Consider the following 20,152-nt stretch of genomic DNA (forward strand, 5'->3'; position numbering starts at 1 on the left):
AGATAAGTAGATAAAAAATGTAATACAGTGCCTGTTTCTCCAGTTGGAAGATTAAAAAAGTATTTATGGTGATTATTCCTTCCAAGCTACTTTATACAATATAAAGAAAGAGAGAAAGGGCAATCCTATTTTATTCCTTCATTTCCATGTCATATTTAGCTGCAATATTTGAGACCAACCAGCTCAACCCCAGCAATGGCAGGGAATGCATTCAGGATGTTTTCCCAGTATGATGGGTTTTTAGAAGCTGTGACACAACTGTACCCAGCAGACCTTTCCCAGGGGAAACTACAGCTCAAAAGGTGTTGTCTCCTCATGGAAAAGTCAGCCCCAATCCTACTGATGAGGCAGTGCTTGCCCTAAAAAAGTGACATGTCGTTCAGCCAAATCACTGGTACACACAAGGACTCACCAGCAGATCCTGGCAATTGCAAACATAGCTCAAGCCAGGATTAAAAGACAAGAACAGAAGATTAAGCTCCTATCAAGAGGTAATTAAAGCCAGGAAATAATTATGACAATCGCAGCGAATCAATTGGTATAGGGATGTTTGCCCAACAAATGTCATTATAGGCAGAAGCAGGAATTATTATCCATCAGCAGAAATATTCCATCAAATTGCTGTGAACGACCCAATCAGGTAATTAAAGGGGCATTCCAACCTCGCTGCATTATTTGCTGTTAATCACGACTGCTCATATCCATATCTTTACCCAAATAATTACTTGTGATAAGGCTGCAGATTTATAGGGATCCCCGAGAGGAGCAGGCAGTGGAGCATCAGCTGTGAGCCAGGAGCGACCAGGGTTGGTGAGTCCCAGCTGGGGTGGGTGGGCTGCTCCTCTTTCACTCTGGGGGTGGATTTCAAACCTCTGTGATGCCTTGCTGAGCCATTGCCATGAGGCCATCCATGTCCTGAGCAGCAGTGCTGGAATATGGGGGGTTCCCTCCTCAGGGGTCCCAGTCTGGCTTGGGGTGGAGTTCTTTCAGCTAAAGGTCCCAGCTGGCCCAGGAGTCTGCAGTCATTGAAAACCAACATCAGTAGGGAGGAAATGAAAAGCTTGGAAGTATCTGAAGAAGGTTAAACAGCCCTTCTGTGATGACACTGGAGATCTACCTGCTCCTTGGGGTCTCACTAATTAAAATAAACGACGCAATTATTATTGATGAGCAGGAAAAGCTCCCCAACATCATTGCTCCTGGGAACTTCAGCAAGCAAATATGGTCTACCCAGAGGAGACAAAATTATGTACAGAATGGGAAATGAGAAGTTGATCACCAGATTAGCAGCTAGAAGGGTTATGAAGAGAGGGGAAATTCTGGAGCCAGGGATGGAGTTTTAAATGGGCTTTTAAATATGGTGTTCCCAGAGAAATGGCAGCCCAGGGCAGGCCAGATGTCCAGGTGAGATCCTGGGGGTCAAGGCATTGTGTGGCAGGTGTTGGGCAGATGGAAGGACAGGCTCAGGATCCAGGTTCCCCTTGCCTGAGTATACTCTGGTTTTGGTGGCTGTTTTCAACTCCTCCTGCATCCCAGGGCTCTGGAGTCTGCCTTGTTTGGACCCCAGTGAGAGGCTGATCTTTGAAATGTCCTTCTTGTTTTACTATCCCCTCAAAGCTGGATCAGGCAGGAAAACACAACACTAAAGCTCAAAGTGTGTGTGAGATGAAGCTTATGGCTCCTTCATCCTCTCATCTGTTTGCTCTGCAGCCTGCATTAAATATTTGCCCTGTGGTTTACAGTGAATAAATTTCTGTATAAATCCCCCGTTCTTGTCCTTTCTCCTTGTGCCTCTTCTCATCTTGCAGCACCTCCAGAGCAGCAAACAGTCCCAGAAGGGTGACTAGAAAGTGTTCAGGATTCTCTGACAGTTCTTTCATGTTCTTTGTACTGTTTAGCTTCAGAATAAAGTAAAAACCAAGTGGGAGGACTTTGCTTTGGAGTTAGCAAGTGCTGTCTGAGAGTTTGCGGGACAGTGACAAAGGTTTGTTTCTTTGCAGGAGGAAGGCAAAAAATAAATAAGTGTTTAATAAATTACAGATATGGCTACTGTGTGATCCTTGAGGAAGGGTGAGCACCTGGGAATAAAAGGGGAAGCCACCTGGGAATAAAGGGGGAAAATATGCAATGGCTTGTGACAAAAAAAATGTATTTTTCTTTTTATTTCAGTAAGAAAACAAAATGGGAGGGTCTGCTATGACTGCAAATGTGTTTTATTTCATTTTTCCTCCTTGAAAGGTTAGAGGATTGGTGGATATGGGGACACATATGAGCATTTCCTCTATATGTGGATGAATTTTATTTAGCATATGTTATTTTTTTTTGTCTGAAAGCCCCTCGCAGATGTCTCCAGATGTTTATCTCTGCTGTCAGGAATTCCTGCCTCATTTCATTACAGTGGTGGTGTCTCCACAGCCCTGTCTCTGTGGGGCACATGAACTGCGCCAGACACACACCAATGCCACTTGTCCTGCTGCTCACGAAATCTTGTGCTTTATTTCAAGACAGAACATGGTTTCTGTGATGAGAACTCTGTGGCAAGTAGTTATTCCCATGATTGTCCTGTCCCACTTCGCAGCATCTCTGCCATCCCAGGAGAGGTAAGCATTTCCTGGGACTCTGCTTCCTTGTTCTCCATGGTTTTTGCTCAAAGAGCCTGCTAGCTGTAAACTCACCCTTTTAGCTGCCTTCCTAACTTGCATCTGCTTGCTTGTGGACCTTTTTCTTCCCTAAACAGATTTAGTTAAATGAGTGCAAATATCATAAATTTTTTTCTTGCTTAAAAATGTGAATGTTGATTTGACTGAATTCAGGAGAAAATCTGTGACCCCAAAACGAAACAGTTACAAAGACACTTTTGAGTCTGCTTTTCTTCTTAGACAACCTGATAGAGGTGAAAGTTGCTGTTTCCAATAGCCTGGTCCCATGAAAGCATAACCAGAAACAGCCAACCCTGTGAGTTCACCAAGTTCACTGAGGATGCCATCTGGAAGGGCTGGTCTTTACTGCCCTTATCTAGGTGTTCCTCAGCTTTGTGTCTCTGGGTGTTTATTATTACTTCTCCAGCCCTACTCTTTAGTGCCGCATCAGCAACAATCCGACATTCCCACATCCTTGTGGCAAGGTGATTACGTCAGTAAAAGCAAGTGCAGGTCATTTGCCTGTGTGATGTTTAGCAAAGATATTTTTAAACTCCTGTAAGGTTTTCCCTTTTTTATGAAACTTTGCCAAAGGGAGTTTGTGAAACTCTCTCTTTTTGTAGCGCCAAAGTGGCATGAATTCTTGCCCGTGTGTGTTTGGGGTGCTGTTTCCTTGGGGCAGCAGTGTTTAATGCCTGTTCTGGTGTGGTTTAAACATTCCTTCTGACCCTCCTGCCTGTCCCCACGTGCAGGACGGAGCGCCACGCCGATGGGCTCTTCCACAGCGAGCTCAGCAAGATGAACGGCAACGCCTACGTGCGGCAGCTGGTCAAGAGCCTGGTGGGCCTCAAGGACAGGTGAGGAACAGCCAACCCACCCTGCTGGGGCAGGCAGGTGTCCAGCAGGACACTGCAGCGAGGGGCTGCCTGTCAGCTGAGCTCTCCAGCTGCAGAGCCAGCCCAGCACTGGCTGCCCGAGCTGGCGAGGAGATAGGAAGGGTCCAGGGCTCCTCGGTGGTGTGTCCTTGGGGAGTCCTGCCTGCTGTGACCAGGAGGAGCAGCCACTGCCCCATGCTGTCCCCTGCAGGTCCCAGAGGCACTCGGATGGGCTGTTCACCAGCGAGTACAGCAAGATGAGAGGCAACGCCCAGGTTCAGAAATTCATCCAGAACCTCATGGGCCGCAAGCGCAGGTGAGAGGACACCTCTGGTGTCACAGTCCCCAGCTGTGGCTCTCACTGCCACACTGGGCCAGCAGCCCCCACTGAGGCCATGTCTGTGAGCACAGTATCAGATACAACACAAGGTGCAAGCGCTGCTCTACAGTGGTGGTTTGGGGTTTTTAATTATTATTAATTTTCTTTGTCTAAATCAGCTCTCCTGGCCCAGTCAACACAGATGTGCAGGGGAGAGAGGAAGCAAACAACCCTGAGGAACTCTGCTTTCTCTGGTTGTACCAGAGCTTTCTGAACTCCAGGTAGGTGAGAGAGATTGGTCACCTTTGTGGCTCTGAGCCCCACAGTATTGAAGCTAAAAGAGGACTTCTGTGAACGGCCACAGAAAAGTCAGTTGTTAAAAACAGTAAAACCCAGGGAAGCAAAATAACATCTTTTCCTAATCACAGAGTTGTCATCCTGGACTGAAGCAATTATTGATTCCATTAGGAAATCTGATCTAACAGTTAAAATGGAAAGAAAGCCTTTGTTACTGTCTGGATTCAGCTGCTGATATAAACACACCTCAGCATGGGCTGCCTCAGCACCTGGATATTGGCTTTTCCTTGTGCCCAACAACTTTTTCTTAGACATCTCACTCTTAGATCAATAAAATTAGGAGGAGTAAGCCGGCCCTTAGTACCTCTTGTGTCGATAATGGGGGTGAAACACCACTGTGCCTTTGTGGAGTGCCTGGCAGCAGGCAGCCATGATCCCTCTGTCCTTGGAGTCATCCTTGAATGTCACAAGGTGGCCAAGTCACACTTGCTGCAGTCCATGCTCCTGGGAATAATGAACTATCCCTTATTCTTCCCTTTCCACAGCTGCTCGGACAGAGATGCCAGGGAGGCTGCTGCCATTATCAGCCAGTGTGTTTGCCCCTTCTCTGAGCAACTGGTTGCAGACATGAAAGAAGATATTGATGGTTCTGAATGAAGGTGAAGGGAAAGAAACAGCCAAGGAGACAGCTTTGCACCTGGGAAGCTCTTGCTTGGGAAAAACTCTTGAGATCAGCAAATAAATAAAAATAATCCTGGAAAGCAGCCAAAAGCCAATGAGACCTCTGAGATTATCCGAAGTGAAATGTATGTGGGTGTGAATTGCTGTCAGTAGATGGAGCCTGGGTGAAGCACATCTCTTCCACTCTGTGTTGGCATCTGGCTGCCTGCTGCTGATCCCAAATAAAGATGGTTAGCTGTGCCTGTGCCTTGGCTGCTCTTTGGGAAACTGGAATAAGGGTGGATCTGTTATGAGGTCTTGGATCATTGGGAATGCAGGGGAGGAGCATTTTGCCAGGATTCCCCCACATGAGGCATGGTGGGACATGTGGCTGGGACTGGGGAGTGCCTACAGTCCAGCTGTGCAGAGATCAGAATTGGGGCTCCATGTAGCAGGAACAAATCAGATGTTTGGTTTTATGGCAAAGAAATGTTCTGAGAGCCACACAACAGGAATACTCACCGTAAATGTTGTTTCCACTCCATTCTGCCCCTGGAGTTGGTGACCCAGCTTTGTCAGAGTCACTAAAGACAAAGCTCCACAAGGAAGAATTTGTTCCCACCACTTCCTGAGGTTTATGTGCTGTCCCTGTGCCATACAGGCAGATTGCCCCCTTTGATGGAATAGCCACTCCAGCCTTCCTGTAAAACCAATGGATTTTGGACAACAGCATTAAAATAAGGATCTTCAGCTGCAATCCTGTGCTGAGTGCAGCACAGCCCATCCTGCTCCAGCAGTTTTCACCATCTATGATGGACCTGACACCTGCAAAAGGAGCTGTTCTCATTAAATGCTCACCCTAAGAACCATTCCCTTACTGAGGTGCTGAGCAAACCTTGGCAGTTGTTCATTTTGGTCCATAGGAAGTCTCTGCTAGGAAAGATTCCTTCTGGAATACTTTTGGAAGGAGTGTTGACAGCCTGGATTTCATTAAGCTGCTAACAACCACCTGGCTGAGGTGCAGCATCTGAGAACCTCCTGAAATCAGAAAGAATTAAAAAATCAGTGAGAGCAGAGGTCCCCTGAAAACTTCAGGAAGCTGCTGAGATTCAAATAGTTGAAGATTTCCTGGTGTGGAATCTCCTGGAAGGAGGTTCTGGGAAGCATCTGTACAAGGAGCAGTGGCTGGCCAGTGGTAGAAGGAGATACGTTTCCCCTACAAAGTTGCTGGGCACTTCCTGTAGCTGCTGGGATCCACTTGCTCACCTTGTGGGATACATGCAGCCTTTCCCTCTCCATAATTGCAGAGACAGACCTGCAGTCTGATGCCCCTTCTCTGGCACATCAGAAACCAAATTTGCCCCCATCCCACTGGGAGAGGCTGGAGTACACAGGCAGCTCCCCAAGTGCCAGCCCTTGTCCTTCATGCTCAGCTGAGCAGGGGCTTGGCTCTGGGTTCTGACGTGCTTCAAATAAATCCCTGTTGCCCACAGAGAGTTTAGGGTATGATAGTCCCAGGGAAAAAAGAGGAAGCAAGAAGTTATGCGTCATCATGTTGCATGACTGGCAAATCCTTCAATAAGTCATCCAATGGGGCAAAGAGGCAAAGGTTGATCCACAGTAATCCACAGCCAGCCAGTGTTTCTTGCCATCATAAGGCAGTGAACACAGACAAGGGCACAGGGAGGAATGGAGAGAAGATCAGCTTAGTTGGAAAAAGGGATTTTTCAGCAACTGGCAGATCACCATGGCCATTCCTCAGCGGCTCCTCATATCTGCACTCCTCCTGCTGCTCTGCTTGGCACTGGTTTCAGCACAGGAACCAGGTAAGCTCTTGCATGAGGTCCATGTCTCTGAGGAATGTCTCCCCTGAGAGGGGATGGCCCTGGTACAGGTGAGAGATTGCTACGCTCTGAGACAGCTTTGCTCCACAACTTGTGACCACAGCTCTCACCCAACTCCTTCACAATGTGAATCCTCAGGCAATTTTGCATCTTGTTTGTGTGGTTTTCCAGGATGTTCTGTCAATAACAGCAATCCAAGCGTTCCTGAAAACGAGTGTCCTTTTCTGGTGACCACCATCCACGTGGAGCCAGATTTCACCCTAGCAATTGATCCCAATTCCCCTGATGGCCAATTTTTCGCCATCCAGGGCTCCGAGCTGCAGCTGACAAAGTGTGTGGACTATGAGGTAAGCTTTTAGCTGGCAGGCTGTAAGGATGGGATGGAGAATACCTGGGATGCAATGAGTTTCAACCTGGAGCTTTGAGCTTCCAGGGATTCCTAACCTGTTTCTAAAGGAAAGAAGTTCTTTCAGTTGTGTGAGTTTGGAAGCCTGCAAAAAAGATAGAGAGAGATTATTTATAAGGGTCTGGAATGACGGGACAAGGGGGAGTGACTTCAAACTACCTGAGCTCAGGGTTAGATGGGATATGAGAAAGAATCTCTTCCCTGTGAGGTTGCAGAGGCCCTGGCACAGGGTGCCCAGAGAAGCTGTGGCTGCCCCATCCCTGGAAGTGCCCAAAGCCAGGCTGGATGGGGTTTGGAGCAACCTGGGATAGTGGAAGGTGTCCCTGCCCATGGCTGAGGCTGGAATGAGATGAGTTTTAAAGTCCTTTCCAGCCCCAATCATTCTAGGACTCTGTCACATTGTGTGAAGCAGAAAGGCAGTATAAAAGGTCAGAGTGTTCACTTAGGTTGCTGATAAATTATTTTAGCTCACTGGAGTGCTCTGCACACAGTCACAAGCATCCTTAAGTTCCCTTTCAATGTAAAAACCCACATTTAGTTAAGCAAAGAGCAACAGCCAGACTTAACCCCCCGCAGGTGCCACTGTACTTGCTGCAAAGAACGTTTCTGATTCATTCAATTTTAAAAGAAATATGTTTTAATTCACCTGAAGTGAGAGAGAATGGCAGATTAGCTCTGCCAACATCTTAAAGAAATCACCGGGAGAGAGGCTGTAAGATGGGGCTGCTTTGATACCATGATGAAGGAAAGAAAGGAAAAGTTAGATACACCTGAAAATAAGATAAAGCCCAGCAGTGTTTCTGATTCAGCACAGCATGAATTCGGCTCATTTGCTTTAGCCAGAGCTGGTTCTCTTGGGCTGTTTCTACAGTGGGTGGGTTTGTTTCTCACGCAGAAAGACACCGCGCTGCTGCTGTACCTGAGCTGCAGGGACCCTGCTGGCCAGGTGAGTGCTCTGCCAACGCTGAGCCCCGGGACAAGGCACTGCAGGCACCACTCTGCCCTCCCTAAACCCCACACGGGATGGGCACATGTCCTTCTCCTTGTGGACAGACACACTGTTCTCACAGTCACAGAGAGAGTCTGCCGGTGGGGAGGAGGTGGGAACTGCTGCAAACCCCAGCCCCATCCAGCCCCCATCTGGTCACTCTGTAAAGCAGGATCAGCCCCAGCAGTCTAGTTTTGGTTTTGATTCTTTGATTGGCCCACTCTGCAGAGCGATTCCTTGGAAATCGTGGTCACTGTTCTGAACAAGAACGACAACGACCCCGTGTTTGCACAGCCAAACCTCAGCAGGACTGTCCCAGAGGTAAGGGGGTTTTGGAAGGGAAGAGGGCACTGCCTCACTGAGTGCCGTGGGACTGAGGAAGGGACAGCAGCGAGAGGACTGCAGTCCATTTCACACAGACAATAACCACAACAAACGTGTTTTTTCAGGATACAAAAGTGAACACAACCGTCGTAGCCCGAGAAGAATTAAGTGCTACTGATGCTGACCTGGACACCATCTACTATGAACTCACAACCACAGTGCAGGTGAGCATCTCTGGGGACAAACAGTAGCTCTGCAGAAGTTGGATTCAGAAGAGCCCCAGCTTTGAGGAGGTCACTGCATTTAGCTCCCTCATCTTTCACAAAACCCAGGCATTGATTTGGTCAGCAGAACAGAGCCATCAAAGCTGGAGCTGTTGAATTCTCTTACTGCTCACTTACTTTTAATGCACTGTACGGATTAAACTTTCATCCAGGCTATTCAGAGCCATATGACTCAGGGGAGTCTTGTTGGGATGATCTGTACACATATCAGGAGACCTTTGTACCCCAGGGAGCTCAGAATTGCACTGAGTCTGATGGGGAAAGGAGTCCATGCCCTGTTTGCCAACAGCAGCACAGGAAATTGATTGTGCACACAGTTAAACTAATGCCAGCCTAGAGTGCAAGGGCTGGCTGTAAACTAAAAACAGAAAGAAATTCAAGAGAAAAACTAAATGTATGTTTGCATTTTTGAAAAGCATTGTGGAGAGAGCTGACAGTGCCTTCGTTATTTCCATGTCCCAAGGAAATTTAAGTTTCTGTGAACAGAAACCACCAGATTTTCAGCTCTGGGATCAGGCTTTGCATTCACATTGGGCTGGGTTTAGAAATTCAGAGGCATAGGATTAAAGGAGAACCAAAGTAAGTGCAGAAGGTTATAGAGTAAAATGCAACATACGATATTTCAACTTGGCTTTACTGTTTCTTCCAAAGTCCAGGTGTGTTAGGCTAAGGCAGGTGATCCTGCCAGCTCTCAAAACCTGAGCCATCTTTGATCTGTTTTGTGCATGGAAGTGAGATTGCTTGGCTGTCAGGGACCCAAAATCAAGGATTGTTGGCAACTTGTTGTATGTAGGAAAGAAATGAGATTATAGATTTCATCCAGGAGCTGCTGGGCCAGTGGGCAGGTGAAGCAGGGGATCTGGGAGAGGAAATCCATGGGAACAAATCTTTCTGACACGCCAGGCAACTCCAGTGTGAAATACCAAAGATTAAGTAGATCAGACATTCCCACACTGCCCCCCATCCAGGTCCCCAGGATTAAAGGTCCAGTGGGGATGACAAACACAGCAATGAGCAGGATTTGGAATGTGTCTGTGATTTGAGTCTGCTATAGGATTTTTCCTTTTCCCTTGCCAGGACACAGACGGTTATTTTGCCATCAGAGGAGTTAACAACCCAGAAATTTATTTACAAAAAGCACTGGACTATGACAAATTTAATTTGACAACGTTGCTCTTGTATGCGAGGGTAAGTGGTTTGGGAAGAAGAGAATGCCTCGCTTGCCTGGTCCCTCTTACCTGAAGGGTGAGTCTGGATGGGAGATCTCTGGGACAGCAGGAAGGATGGTGGGGACAGGGGGGGTGCATTTGGAGCAGCCTTTCCCTCTCCATAATTGCAGTGCAGACCTGCAGCCAGCCCACCTTTTGTCAGCAGAACAAGATAACCCTCTGCTTTAGCTGCTCTCACATTGCTGAGCCTTACACAGAACGCAGTGACAATGGCACAAGGGCCCCGGGGCACTGCTTTTGGCAGTGACACCTGTGTGCTTTGCCTTGGGAGCAGGACAGGCCCGTGAGCAGCTCGGAGCCCACCAACACGGCCACGGCCACAATAACCATCGCCGTGCAGCAGAGCGACACTCGGCCGCCCTGGTTCCTGCCCTGCAGCCTCCTGCACACGGACCGCAGCGTCTGCATCAGCAGCCTCTACTCCGGGAGGGTCAACATCTCCCACATGTCGGTGAGGAGGAGGAGGAGGGCTCAGACAGCCACCCTGGGCTGCTCCCAGCGGGAAGCACCGAGCAGTTTCCATGAGCTCCTGCTGCTCTGCAGTTATGGTGCAGATGGTTTGGCAGAGCAGGAGCCTCCATCATCCCCCCACCCCAAGCAGAGCTGCTTCTCTCTGCTCCCACAGCACAGCACAGGAGAGGCAAGAGCTGGAACACCAGCTCAAGGCTGTCTCACCTCTGCCCTGTCACAGACAGCTCCCAGCAGTAAATCCTGCTCTTGCCAGGCAGAGCCGCTGGATCCACGCTGGGATGGCAGAGCTGCAGTTGCTGAGCTGCTGCTGGCCTGTGGTGAGTGATTTCTTGCCTTGTTGTTGCAGACAGAGCCACTCCTGCTGGAGCCAGGACCCATCTATGCCATTGACCCTGACTACACCATCAATGACAGGATCGTGTACACCATTGTTGGGGGTAAGCAGACCTTGACAGCTTCCACATCGCTCGTGTCTCCTGTGGTACCTGCCAGGAGCACTTGAGGGAGGGTATGGGATTTGTTTCTGCCACAGAAACATAGCCAGAGCCACAGAACATTGTGGGTTAAGTAGAAGAAACAGACTGTACAGAGTGGAACAAAAAAAAATAATTACAGGCCCACAAACTGATCTCAGTGAAATCTGTTTCAAAAGGACTTTGGTTTTTTTGCTAGGTGAGACATGTTTTATCTTTAAGCTTTTAGGTGTGATTTTGTCGGTCTGGTCATGCCACTTTCAATTCAGTCTTCAAGCTGATCCTAAAATTCCCCCATTATCAGCCCAATTTTCATTCATTGCCAAGAATTATGTTTTTATTCCTCAGCACACTGCTTGTATCTCATCTGCCCTGATTTCAAAAGGACCAAGGCAAAGATCATATTGGTCGAGTGTTCCTCTCCCTTTACCTATTATACCTCATGGCACCACAGCTGTGAATATCCTCCTGATATCAAATGTATTAAAGGACTTTAAATTCCACTGGTATTTGGATGGAGTGTGGCCTCCCTACCTCACAGTCAATGGGGAAGCCCAGACTTAGATCCTTCTCTAAAGAGAGCCCACAGTGTCTCAGGGTGAGGAAGAGAACTAAAAATTCTGTTTATGTTTCAATGTATATCCAACACAGATACTTCTAGATTTCCACACAGGTGTAGGAATATATATATAAAATACATAAATACAAGGTTTGTGTCTAGACCCTCTTTGTAGTCATTAGAGAGAAACAAGCATTCCCAGAGCAGAATAGGAACTGGATGGAGATTTTCGGTTCCAAAATTGCACCAGAGGCTCTGGGCATTTGTCATACTTTAGACTGGCCATATGTGGGCCTAGGCACTGGAAATTCAAAGTTTTGTTGTCCTACCTCTTTAAATTGGGTTCAAACACATCTAATGTGTCCCTCTTCATCCCTGGCCAGCACTCCTAACCTTTGGAGAAGCCAGGCAGGCGAGGAAAACAGCATTTTTCCTTGAGTAAATGGCATTTACCCAAGGAAAATACCTTGAGGGTATTTTCACTAAGATGTGGAAGGGTATTGTCACCAAGATGTGGAAGAATGAGTCTGTGAGCTCCAGGTCACTTTATGAAGGAATCTGATGGTTGAAGGGTCTTTGCATTTTCTCTAGGGAATAGAGACGAAGTGTTCTCAGTGGATGCAGACACAGGGAATCTAACTATGAACAAAATAGTGACTTCCCCAGATTCCTTCTTGCTGCAAGTTATGGTAAGTGATGCATTACAGCCAACCACCCAGCACAGCTGGATTTCTAGGAAGCAGCAGCCTGTGTGTGACAGGAGTCAATGACTTTAATAATAACTCGGTTACTCCCTTCCTTTTGAAGGACCCAGTGTTTCACCCATGTCTTGCACCAACCTGAATGCAAACCTCCTGCAGCAGATGAGAGTTTCCCCTCAGGTGTGGGTGGTGACAAGAAGGGAAATTCACCCTGAGGACATTGTGCTGAGTAGGGAATTGCAATGGGCTTCGGATCCAGCCTGTCCTTTCATGTCTCATCAGGGGCAGGAGAATTATGGCATCTCTCTCTCTCTTTCTCTCCAGGCCACCCAGGTCAGCAACAGGAGGAAATACTCTATAGCCACTGTAGAGATCAAGGTCATCAACAGAAGTCTTCATCCACCCTACTTTGAGAAGGGGATCTACAACGGGACAGTGTTTGTTGGGCTGCCCCAGGGGAGCTTTGTCTACCAAGCTGGGGATCCTTCCACTCCCCTGGTGATAACTGCGATGGATGAGGATTTCCCTGATGTAAGAAACTGACAGTGCTCTGTGCTATGTCTCGCTGCTTTGGGCTTAAAGCAGGACCAGGAAGCATGAGGGAGGGGAGGTGGGGAGAGGCAAACACATGCTGTCTGCTAGTGTTCCATGTTATATTCCCTCAGAAATTCCACAGAGATCAGAACCTCTTATGGTGTGATGTAAAGGGCAAAAGCTGCTGGACTCCCCTCTTCCAAAGCCAGCCCCACACAGATCACTTGTATAGGTGTGTTTTGCTTGGGCAAGTACTAAAGTTACCAACACAAGCTGGGTTAAGTCTTGGGATTTTAAAAATATTTTTGTGAGACATTCTTGGCTTCTGAGCAACAGGGTGAACACAGTTGAGTTTTAGCCTTTTTCACCTGCTCAGCCCAGGTTTGCTTATGGCTCTGCACACCTGCTCATAGCTCAGGTGCTTTGGACAAGTCCTGCCAAGGGGTTGTTGGGAAGATGCACATGAAGCACAGTGTGGTTTGATCACCCACTCTCTGGCTTTTCAGAACTTCAACCCCAACATTGAGTACTCTCTCAAAAACAGCACTGATTTCATGGCAACCAGGGATGGGCTCATCCTGACCAACGTGGTACTGCAGTCCCCAGGAAAGGTGACCATCCAGGTAGGGCAGCTTTCTTGGGTGTTTCTTCAGGGGCACAGAAAGAAGGAGGAATTCAAATCCTCTTTTTGCTGGGGTCGAAGGAAGCAGTCAATAGCTTTAGACTCGTAAGAAGCCAGATGTTGCCTTTGTCCCTGTGCCTCCCCAAGGCTTGCCTGGCACAGTGCCATGCCCTGTGGAGCTCTCTGAACCACAGCATTGCTGGAGCTCCAAGGGCAGGGCACAGGGCACTGCTGCTCCTGCCCCACTCTGCCCCAGAACCTGTGCTGGCAACTGAACACAGAGCAGGGACACGGTTCAGCTCATCCATCCCCAGGGCAGAGTTCTTGTTTCCCTGTGACCAGGCTGTCCAGCCACAGTGAAGGGCTGTGGTCCTCAAAAGGCCCCCCAGAGGCTTTGAGAGTTGGCTGGAGATCTGGAGGTCCCTAAGCCATCTCTTTCCCATGTTCCCACAGGCTGTTGGAAAAGACGTGCTGAGCCTGCAGGAGGCAAGCACCATAATAGTGGTGGAGGTTGTCCTTGCCACAGGTAGGCTGGGGGGATCTCTGTTTTCTGCTCTGTGGAGTTGGCTGGGGAGTCTTTTCTCCTTCAGTGGGAAACTGGCCATGATGGGTCAGTTGCTGAAGTCTGTGGGTCTGGGCTGAGGCCAACCCTGTCCCCACAGGAGGTTCTGGGGGGGCTTTAAGAGAGAAAACACCCCAACAACATCCTCACAGTGCAGTCACCACACACCTCCAAGTGCCTCCCTAGATGTTAAGTGGTGCTGTGCATTGGAGTGTCTTGTCTTGTTATTCCAAAGCTAAATCTGGGGTTGGTTCATGCTGGGAAATAACCCAGGATGTCTTATCATGGCAAAGGAGACCTCAGTACATCACTGCTCCCTTTTAGCCAAACACAGAGAAAACTGCAGTGTTGTTGCCTGTCTTAGGCAGAGCAGAGGGCAGCTGGCACACCCCAAAGCCAGGCTTGCCCATGAGCCAGGGCATTCTCTAATCAGATCAGCTCAGGTCAGGCTGTTTTACACCAGGATTTTATGGTCTTACAGGAGAAACAGCACATGAGTGATAAGATAGACATGAGGCTTCATATGAACCCTCCAGCTACTGTTTAACCTTGGGGAGGTAAAAACAGCTCACACTTCCATACTGCTGAGAAATTACTCTTAAATAGGTCTTATAAAGAAATTAGGTTTGAAGTTCATGAAATTTCTTATGCTTTGGGTTAAGACGAACCAATATTGTGTATTTTCATCTCAGGCTAGGCAGACAATGTCCAGACTACACTGGATTCTACATGATGATGTGTGATTGAAGTTCCATCACTTCCCCCTCTCATCACCACCATCGTGGGGTGGGAAAAACAAATGGGCTCCTGGGTGTGAATTTGGATTCCCTAAAGTCAGTGTCACTTCACAGCTAAAACCACCCAAACCCCATTTAAGGGCACAGCCCAGCTCAGCAGAAAACAAGCCCAGGTGTGAGCACACAGAGCTGCAGATGCTCCAAGCAGGTACCAACACTTCTGGGCAGATTTGAAATATTGCCCTTGCTGCTTAAGCCACACAAAGCAATGCTGCTGATGAATATGCAAAATTACACAGCTCTGTGACTCTGTGTGGGCTGTGGCTCCCCAGGAGACAGGACTAAGCAGCAAAAATTCACTGAGGTCCTAAATCCTTGCCAAGGTGTTAATGATAAACTGAGGGCAGAATCAAACGGCAAGGGAATTCCACTATCATAAACAGGTCAGCAGGAGAACAAAACCTTGTTTCATTAATCATTAATAGCAGTAATTTACATTACAAAATGAGGCTGGGAAACTTCAAGAATTCCACCACAACTACCACCAAGCGAAGCTGACAATGGCACTGTCTCTCCACTCTGGTGTTGGTCTCTACAAACACCTTACACTGACTTGTGGCTGGAAGCAGAAACTGCCCCTGAGCAGGCTGGGCAATATTGCTGCAGCAACAAAAGGGCAGGAAAGGTTTTCTTGTCCTGGGGGCTTTCTAGTGCTTTTCTTATTTCCTATTCTGCTTTTTTGTTTCTTGTTTTGATGTGCTCATGCATATCGGAGGGGATGTTCCAGATAAAAGGAACCTTTGCATTTCCACACACAGATATACAAACTAACCTCATTTTTGCACTCTGGTGTAAAAGAGTGAAGTGGGAAAATCATAGACCTAAATAGCTTTAGTTCATGTTTACTCTGCTTGCCTGATGCAGTCAAATATTTATTAACTTAGTTAAATCACGGGGTAAAAGTCACTGTCCTGTGAATGGCTCTTTCTTCCACTTCACAGAATTTATTGGAAATGACAATATTCTGTGTAGTGGGAAAAAAAAAAGCCCTCTGCTTTTAGGGCAGCAAAGAAAGGTCTTTTGTGGTATCAGATATATCACTGTCACATTCTGCAGCACAGGATGCTTCTTGCCCTTCAAAGATTGGTTGGAGCTTCTCCCACAGTGAAGGGTTGTGTTGGAAGTGCTGGCTGCCAGTTTTAGCTTTTGTAACACTGGTTTGTTCTCCTCACAGCTGTAACCCCCTCTGACAAGATGTACTCTGCTCAGGACATGGCTGTCTTAGGGGGCACATTGGCAGCACTGCTGTTAATTGCCTTAACCTTCCTTGGAGTGCTGGTATGGAAATCCAGTAGATGGTATGGAAAACCTGTCAAATACCTGATGAAGAAAAAGGTAAGTGCCTTGCTTGTACCTGAACTTCTAAGAGTTAGAAAGTGGGGTCTGAGGAGGCTTTAAAGTGTGGATGAGCTGCCCAAATACTACACATTTGTGTGAAGGTGATGAATCACTCCCAAGACCAAGTTTGCAGAGGTGGCATCATTTTGGTGCTGTTGGCTGCTGTTCTTTGTGCCCCTGAGGCTGGAGCTCTGTGCTGGATGATGAGCAGACGTGGTAGGGAGAGCACCATGGCTCCATGGAGCCCAAAACCTGGGATGAACGTGGCACACAGGGTTTTCAGAGGTGGTCTCTGAGAAGCACCTGTCTGTGGTGTAAACTACTGCTCATCCTCCACAGCCAAAGGAAAGGAGGGTCCCTTCATACCTGATCCCAAAGCCTGGGCTCAGACCCTTGTCTGCACCTGAGCTACATAATTTTGGACCTCTCAGATCCCTAGCAGATTGGTCACTGGGGAGTTTAGGGTGTCATTCATCTGACCAGATGTTGATCTGTGCCACAGGCTGGACCTGCCAGCAGCCTAGACATGAGTGCAGAGCACATAGCTCAGGTGGGTGACAACAGTCCTTCCTCCTGAGTGAGGGAAATCCCCCTCTAGAGTGGGGTGGGTACAAATCAGTGTGTGGTGCTGGTGCTCAGCCCTCCTGGAGAACATGCCCACTTACCTGAGAAAAGTCCAGAAAGGGAGCCAATAAAACACAGCTGTTCCAGGGATCTGCATCTTCCCCTGGCTTCGAATAGCTCTAACTGCAAACCAAGCTGAACTTTCCTGAGCAGGAGCTCAGTCACTGCAGCCACTCCTTCCCTCCTGCCCCCCATTTCTTTTCCTGTCACTACAATCACAACGTGTCTCTCCTCCTGTAGCTCTCCAAGGAAATCTCTGGGGGTCACCAGAATGAATATTACCAGGAAGATGAACAGCCAGATGTGAGCACCAAGCAGCATGAGACATCAGAAACCAGCAGTGTCCAGGCAGAGAGTCCTGTGCCAGAGCAGGCAGCACTTGCCTTGCCCTCCTCCAGTACAGAGGAAACAGAGAGTCTCCCACAGGGCTCCATAGCTTCCACTGTCATCTTCAACCAGGAAGACAAAGAGGAAGGAAAGGAAGCAGAGGCTGGACAGGAGAAAGAAGTGAAATCAATCCTCAAGACAGACAGGCATGTGGCAGATGATGGCTACAAAGCTGTGTGGTTTAAGACTGATGTGGACCCCGAGGCTGGAGAGAGGGTTGAAGTGATTGAGGACAATGCAGCAGCAGATGATGATGGTGATGATGATGATGATGATGATGATGACAGTGACCAGGATCTGCAGAAGAATGAGGAGGAGGAAGAAGGTGCTGACACAGGCAGTCACCACCAAGGGCTGGGAGTGTCCTTTGCCTCAGAGAGCTCGTCACCCCCAGCAGCAGAGGTGACAGTCAACATGTCTCACACAGGTGCAGGGACAGATGACTCTGAGATATAATGGAAATATGGGTCCCTTGAAGTCACCTTTCCCAATCTGGCTGCAGGTAGAGCAGAGCTGTAGCTGACCTGGCCTAGCAGCAGTGAGCCCAGCTCACAGCAGCAGATGAGCTGCACTCCAGTGTTTCTTGGCTCTTCCCTTTAGGCTGTTGCAGCTGCATGTCAGCAAGTCCCTCTGAGCCTGCAGGTGCTCCTGTGACTATGCAGGAGCTCACTTCAGGGCCTGGCTCTGCTCTGTGCTCCCAGCACAAGCAGCTGGAATGTGCCACCAGGTCCTTGTCCTGCCAGCCAGCAGGTTCCATGCTCAGGACCTGCTGTTTCCTTTGTCACTGGTAAACAAGGACTGACCACGTGTTCTTTACTGGAGGACTTTGTCGTCAATTTTCTGTGTCATAAAGCCACTAATTGTGCAGTTCTTTAGCTCTCTATCTGCTGTCTGTCAGGCAAAAGAACTCCTGAGATTGTGTCTTCAAGTGCCAAGTCACCACCCTGTCTCCAGGTAGCAGAGGGAGGGAAATGTTTGATGCTCTTGTCTAGGTTTGCACCTCCCATCAACCAAACTTCCCCCAGCTGGCAGCCAAAAGCTGGGCTGGTCTGCACTGGCTGAGAGCATGGCTGTGTGCATTTGCATCTTCTGATCATCAGCACAAGATTTGTGCTGCTCCTGGAGAAAGAAACCAAAGAATGGCTGCTGGGATCTGCAGGTACATCAGAGCACAGATGATTCCCAAGGAGGCTTTCATCCTCCTGGGCTATCCATGTCCCTGTCCCAGTGTTCCAGTGCTCAGTCCTGCTCTACTGTGCAAGGAATCTACTCTCTCTACTCTCCAAGGAATGCCACCCTGGCTGCCTGGACTTCAGGAGCTGTCCTTGTGCTGAAGGTTAAGCCCAAGACATGGGAAGCTTCCCTACTTCCTCTAGCAAAGCTGTTTGCCCAGGAATTACAGGTGTGGTAAGGGAGGGCTGGGAGTGTGCCCTGTGCTTGCCATGTAAACAAAGTGCCTCCAGCAGCTTTGGGAAGCATTTCCCATGGGATTGTGAGAGCTCTCCAGCAGCTGCTCACTGCCAATGGAACACCTCTGGCCACCAGCAAGGCTGAGGGTCGAGCCTGCCTGCCCCTCGTGCTGATGCTGCTAGTGGTGGGGAGAAGCTGGGGAGCTTCTCTGCTGGGTTTCCTTCGTGGCTGTGCTGTGTGTGATCTGTTCCTGTCAGTGCTCTGCTGCCTGTCTGCCTTCCCTCTGCTGCTGTGTACTCTGGGTTGCTGCTGGCACATGGATTTGTGAGCTCCCTGGAGCCACAGTCTGTGCTCAGCTCCTGGTGCTTTCCTTCCCCTCACAGGGGTGCTTCCCATGCTGTTGGAATGGCACTGCTCCCATTAAAGCAGTCTTTTTTCCCCAGGTCTCACCAGTGCATACAGCCACTGGATTTCGTGTTTTTCAGGACTAGGGGTGTTTCATTTCAAAGGAGGTGATGTTTGGTAAATTCTGTGTCTGTGGAATTGGTCGTGGCTGTTGTTGTGAGAATTAGTAAAACCTGGCAGCAGGCAGAGCTCACTTCTTCCAGATATCCTGTGTTCTTGACTCCTGTCTTTTTGGAAAGAAATGAAGAAAACTGTGTAAGGAACAGGAAGGAAACTTAACCTTTTATGTGCAAGTCCATCTGAGCTTGCCCTCCATCTGGTTGGGTTGGTTTGTCTGCTGAGGGTGGGAAGGGTGACAGACCTTTTGCATCATTGTACAACAATCATGTTCATTTATAAAAGTCTGCATGAGAAAGACAAATGTAAGGATAGAAATGTTTTTAGAAAATTGGATCAGCTTAAGTGGTTTTTGATGGCAAATAAATTTTTAAGTACTTTGACTATCTTGTCATTACACTCCAAAGACACACAAGTACTTTTGGGAAACTCTACAGGGAGATTTAAGAAATCTCCTTCACCCCATCCGCAGTCAAACTCTGCTTTTTATTTCTGTGCCAGCTTAGAATGATACTTGTTTAATATTTGTAATGCAGAGCTATAAAAAGCTGGTCAACAGATCTGCAGGGGGGAAAAGAGCAGTTTCAGTGTGGCCATGGTAAGTGTGGATTTGAGGTTTTACAGGCACCAAGGGAGAGGATCCTCATGGCTTTCCCGAGCTTTGAGCACCCTCTCCTGATGTAACACACACCTGGGATGTCCTTGTTTCACCTTCATTTTGGCTTTGACAAGGAAAAGAAGCCATGTCCCTTCTCAGCTGCCAGGGGAAACTCTAAAGCTGAATTGAAACCAGCAGGTGCAAGCAGGGAATTGGAAAAATCAAGTAAATACAGACATTTTACCTGCAGGAAGTGACAGAAACAAACTGAAAAATCCTCAGGTGTCTGAAGATTCATTTCTGCTCAAATTCTGTCCCCATTTAGAACTGACTAATCTCACACATTTCATCAAGTCACGTTGGTATAACTGACAGCAAATGCATCCTTTTGCTTTTTTTTTGCTTCCAAGGGAAAAATGCTTTTGGCACATGGCTTGCCAGGGTGCAGAGGACACTTGTTGGTTTAGTTTTGAAGGGATGGAAGAGAACTGGAGACCTTTCTCTTTGTATGTGGGATAGCAGAACGATCTAGCATTTATAAACTTCCAAATGATAAATAATCAGACATAAAAGACCTGTTTTAACTTGATTCCCCTTGGATATTGAGCAGCCTTAGCTCCAGAAGGTACTCTTTTCCCTTCAAAAAAGAAGTCAATATGATTTTATTCTAGTTTCTATAATTTAGTTTT

General features: G+C 48.0%; 2 protein-coding genes across 4 annotated transcripts; both read left to right on the forward strand.

The window, feature by feature from the left end:
* Positions 1-774: 774 nt before the first annotated feature.
* Positions 775-4,824, forward strand: SCT (secretin). 2 transcript variants are annotated; one of them, XM_085063974.1, is made up of 6 exons: positions 775-810; positions 2,505-2,600; positions 3,392-3,496; positions 3,726-3,830; positions 4,013-4,114; positions 4,676-4,824. In XM_085063974.1, exons 2-6 carry the CDS (start codon positions 2,512-2,514, stop codon positions 4,785-4,787), a joined length of 513 nt encoding a protein of 170 aa, XP_084920100.1. In that variant the 5' UTR covers positions 775-810; positions 2,505-2,511; the 3' UTR covers positions 4,788-4,824. The 2 variants fall into 2 exon arrangements, with proteins under 2 accessions (XP_084920100.1, XP_084920099.1); XM_085063973.1 differs by lacking the exon at positions 775-810 and adding an exon at positions 1,982-2,070.
* A 1,609-nt stretch (positions 4,825-6,433) lies between these two features.
* On the forward strand, positions 6,434-17,752 carry CDHR5 (cadherin related family member 5). Of its 2 annotated transcripts, XM_085063507.1 has the most exons (14): positions 6,434-6,616; positions 6,806-6,981; positions 7,936-7,986; positions 8,257-8,349; positions 8,478-8,576; positions 9,714-9,824; positions 10,140-10,316; positions 10,683-10,773; positions 11,960-12,057; positions 12,394-12,600; positions 13,110-13,226; positions 13,679-13,751; positions 15,759-15,919; positions 16,787-17,752. In XM_085063507.1, the coding sequence occupies exons 1-14, from the start codon at positions 6,538-6,540 to the stop codon at positions 17,387-17,389; spliced, it is 2,136 nt and encodes a 711-aa protein (XP_084919633.1). In that variant the 5' UTR covers positions 6,434-6,537; the 3' UTR covers positions 17,390-17,752. The 2 variants fall into 2 exon arrangements, with proteins under 2 accessions (XP_084919633.1, XP_084919634.1); XM_085063508.1 differs by lacking the exon at positions 7,936-7,986.
* The last annotated feature ends 2,400 nt before the right edge of the window (positions 17,753-20,152 follow it).

Source organism: Lichenostomus cassidix, chromosome 5 (assembly GCF_008360975.1).
Source record: "Lichenostomus cassidix isolate B80296 chromosome 5, HeHo_3.0, whole genome shotgun sequence".
NCBI lineage: Eukaryota > Metazoa > Chordata > Aves > Passeriformes > Meliphagidae > Lichenostomus > Lichenostomus cassidix.

What these genes read in the sequence shown, in the direction of transcription:
- SCT (XM_085063974.1), top strand. Translation starts at nt 2,512, where the DNA reads ATGGTTTCTGTGATGAGAACTCTGTGGCAAGTAGTTATTCCCATGATT. An exon ending in TCTCTGCCATCCCAGGAGAG is followed by an intron (nt 2,601 to 3,391) that starts GTAAGCATTTCC and finishes CCCCACGTGCAG; the next exon opens with GACGGAGCGCCACGCCGATG. An exon ending in CAGAGCTTTCTGAACTCCAG is followed by an intron (nt 4,115 to 4,675) that starts GTAGGTGAGAGA and finishes CCCTTTCCACAG; the next exon opens with CTGCTCGGACAGAGATGCCA.
- CDHR5 (XM_085063507.1), top strand. Translation starts at nt 6,538, where the DNA reads ATGGCCATTCCTCAGCGGCTCCTCATATCTGCACTCCTCCTGCTGCTC. An exon ending in CGTTGCTCTTGTATGCGAGG is followed by an intron (nt 9,825 to 10,139) that starts GTAAGTGGTTTG and finishes CCTTGGGAGCAG; the next exon opens with GACAGGCCCGTGAGCAGCTC. An exon ending in CAGGAAAGGTGACCATCCAG is followed by an intron (nt 13,227 to 13,678) that starts GTAGGGCAGCTT and finishes ATGTTCCCACAG; the next exon opens with GCTGTTGGAAAAGACGTGCT.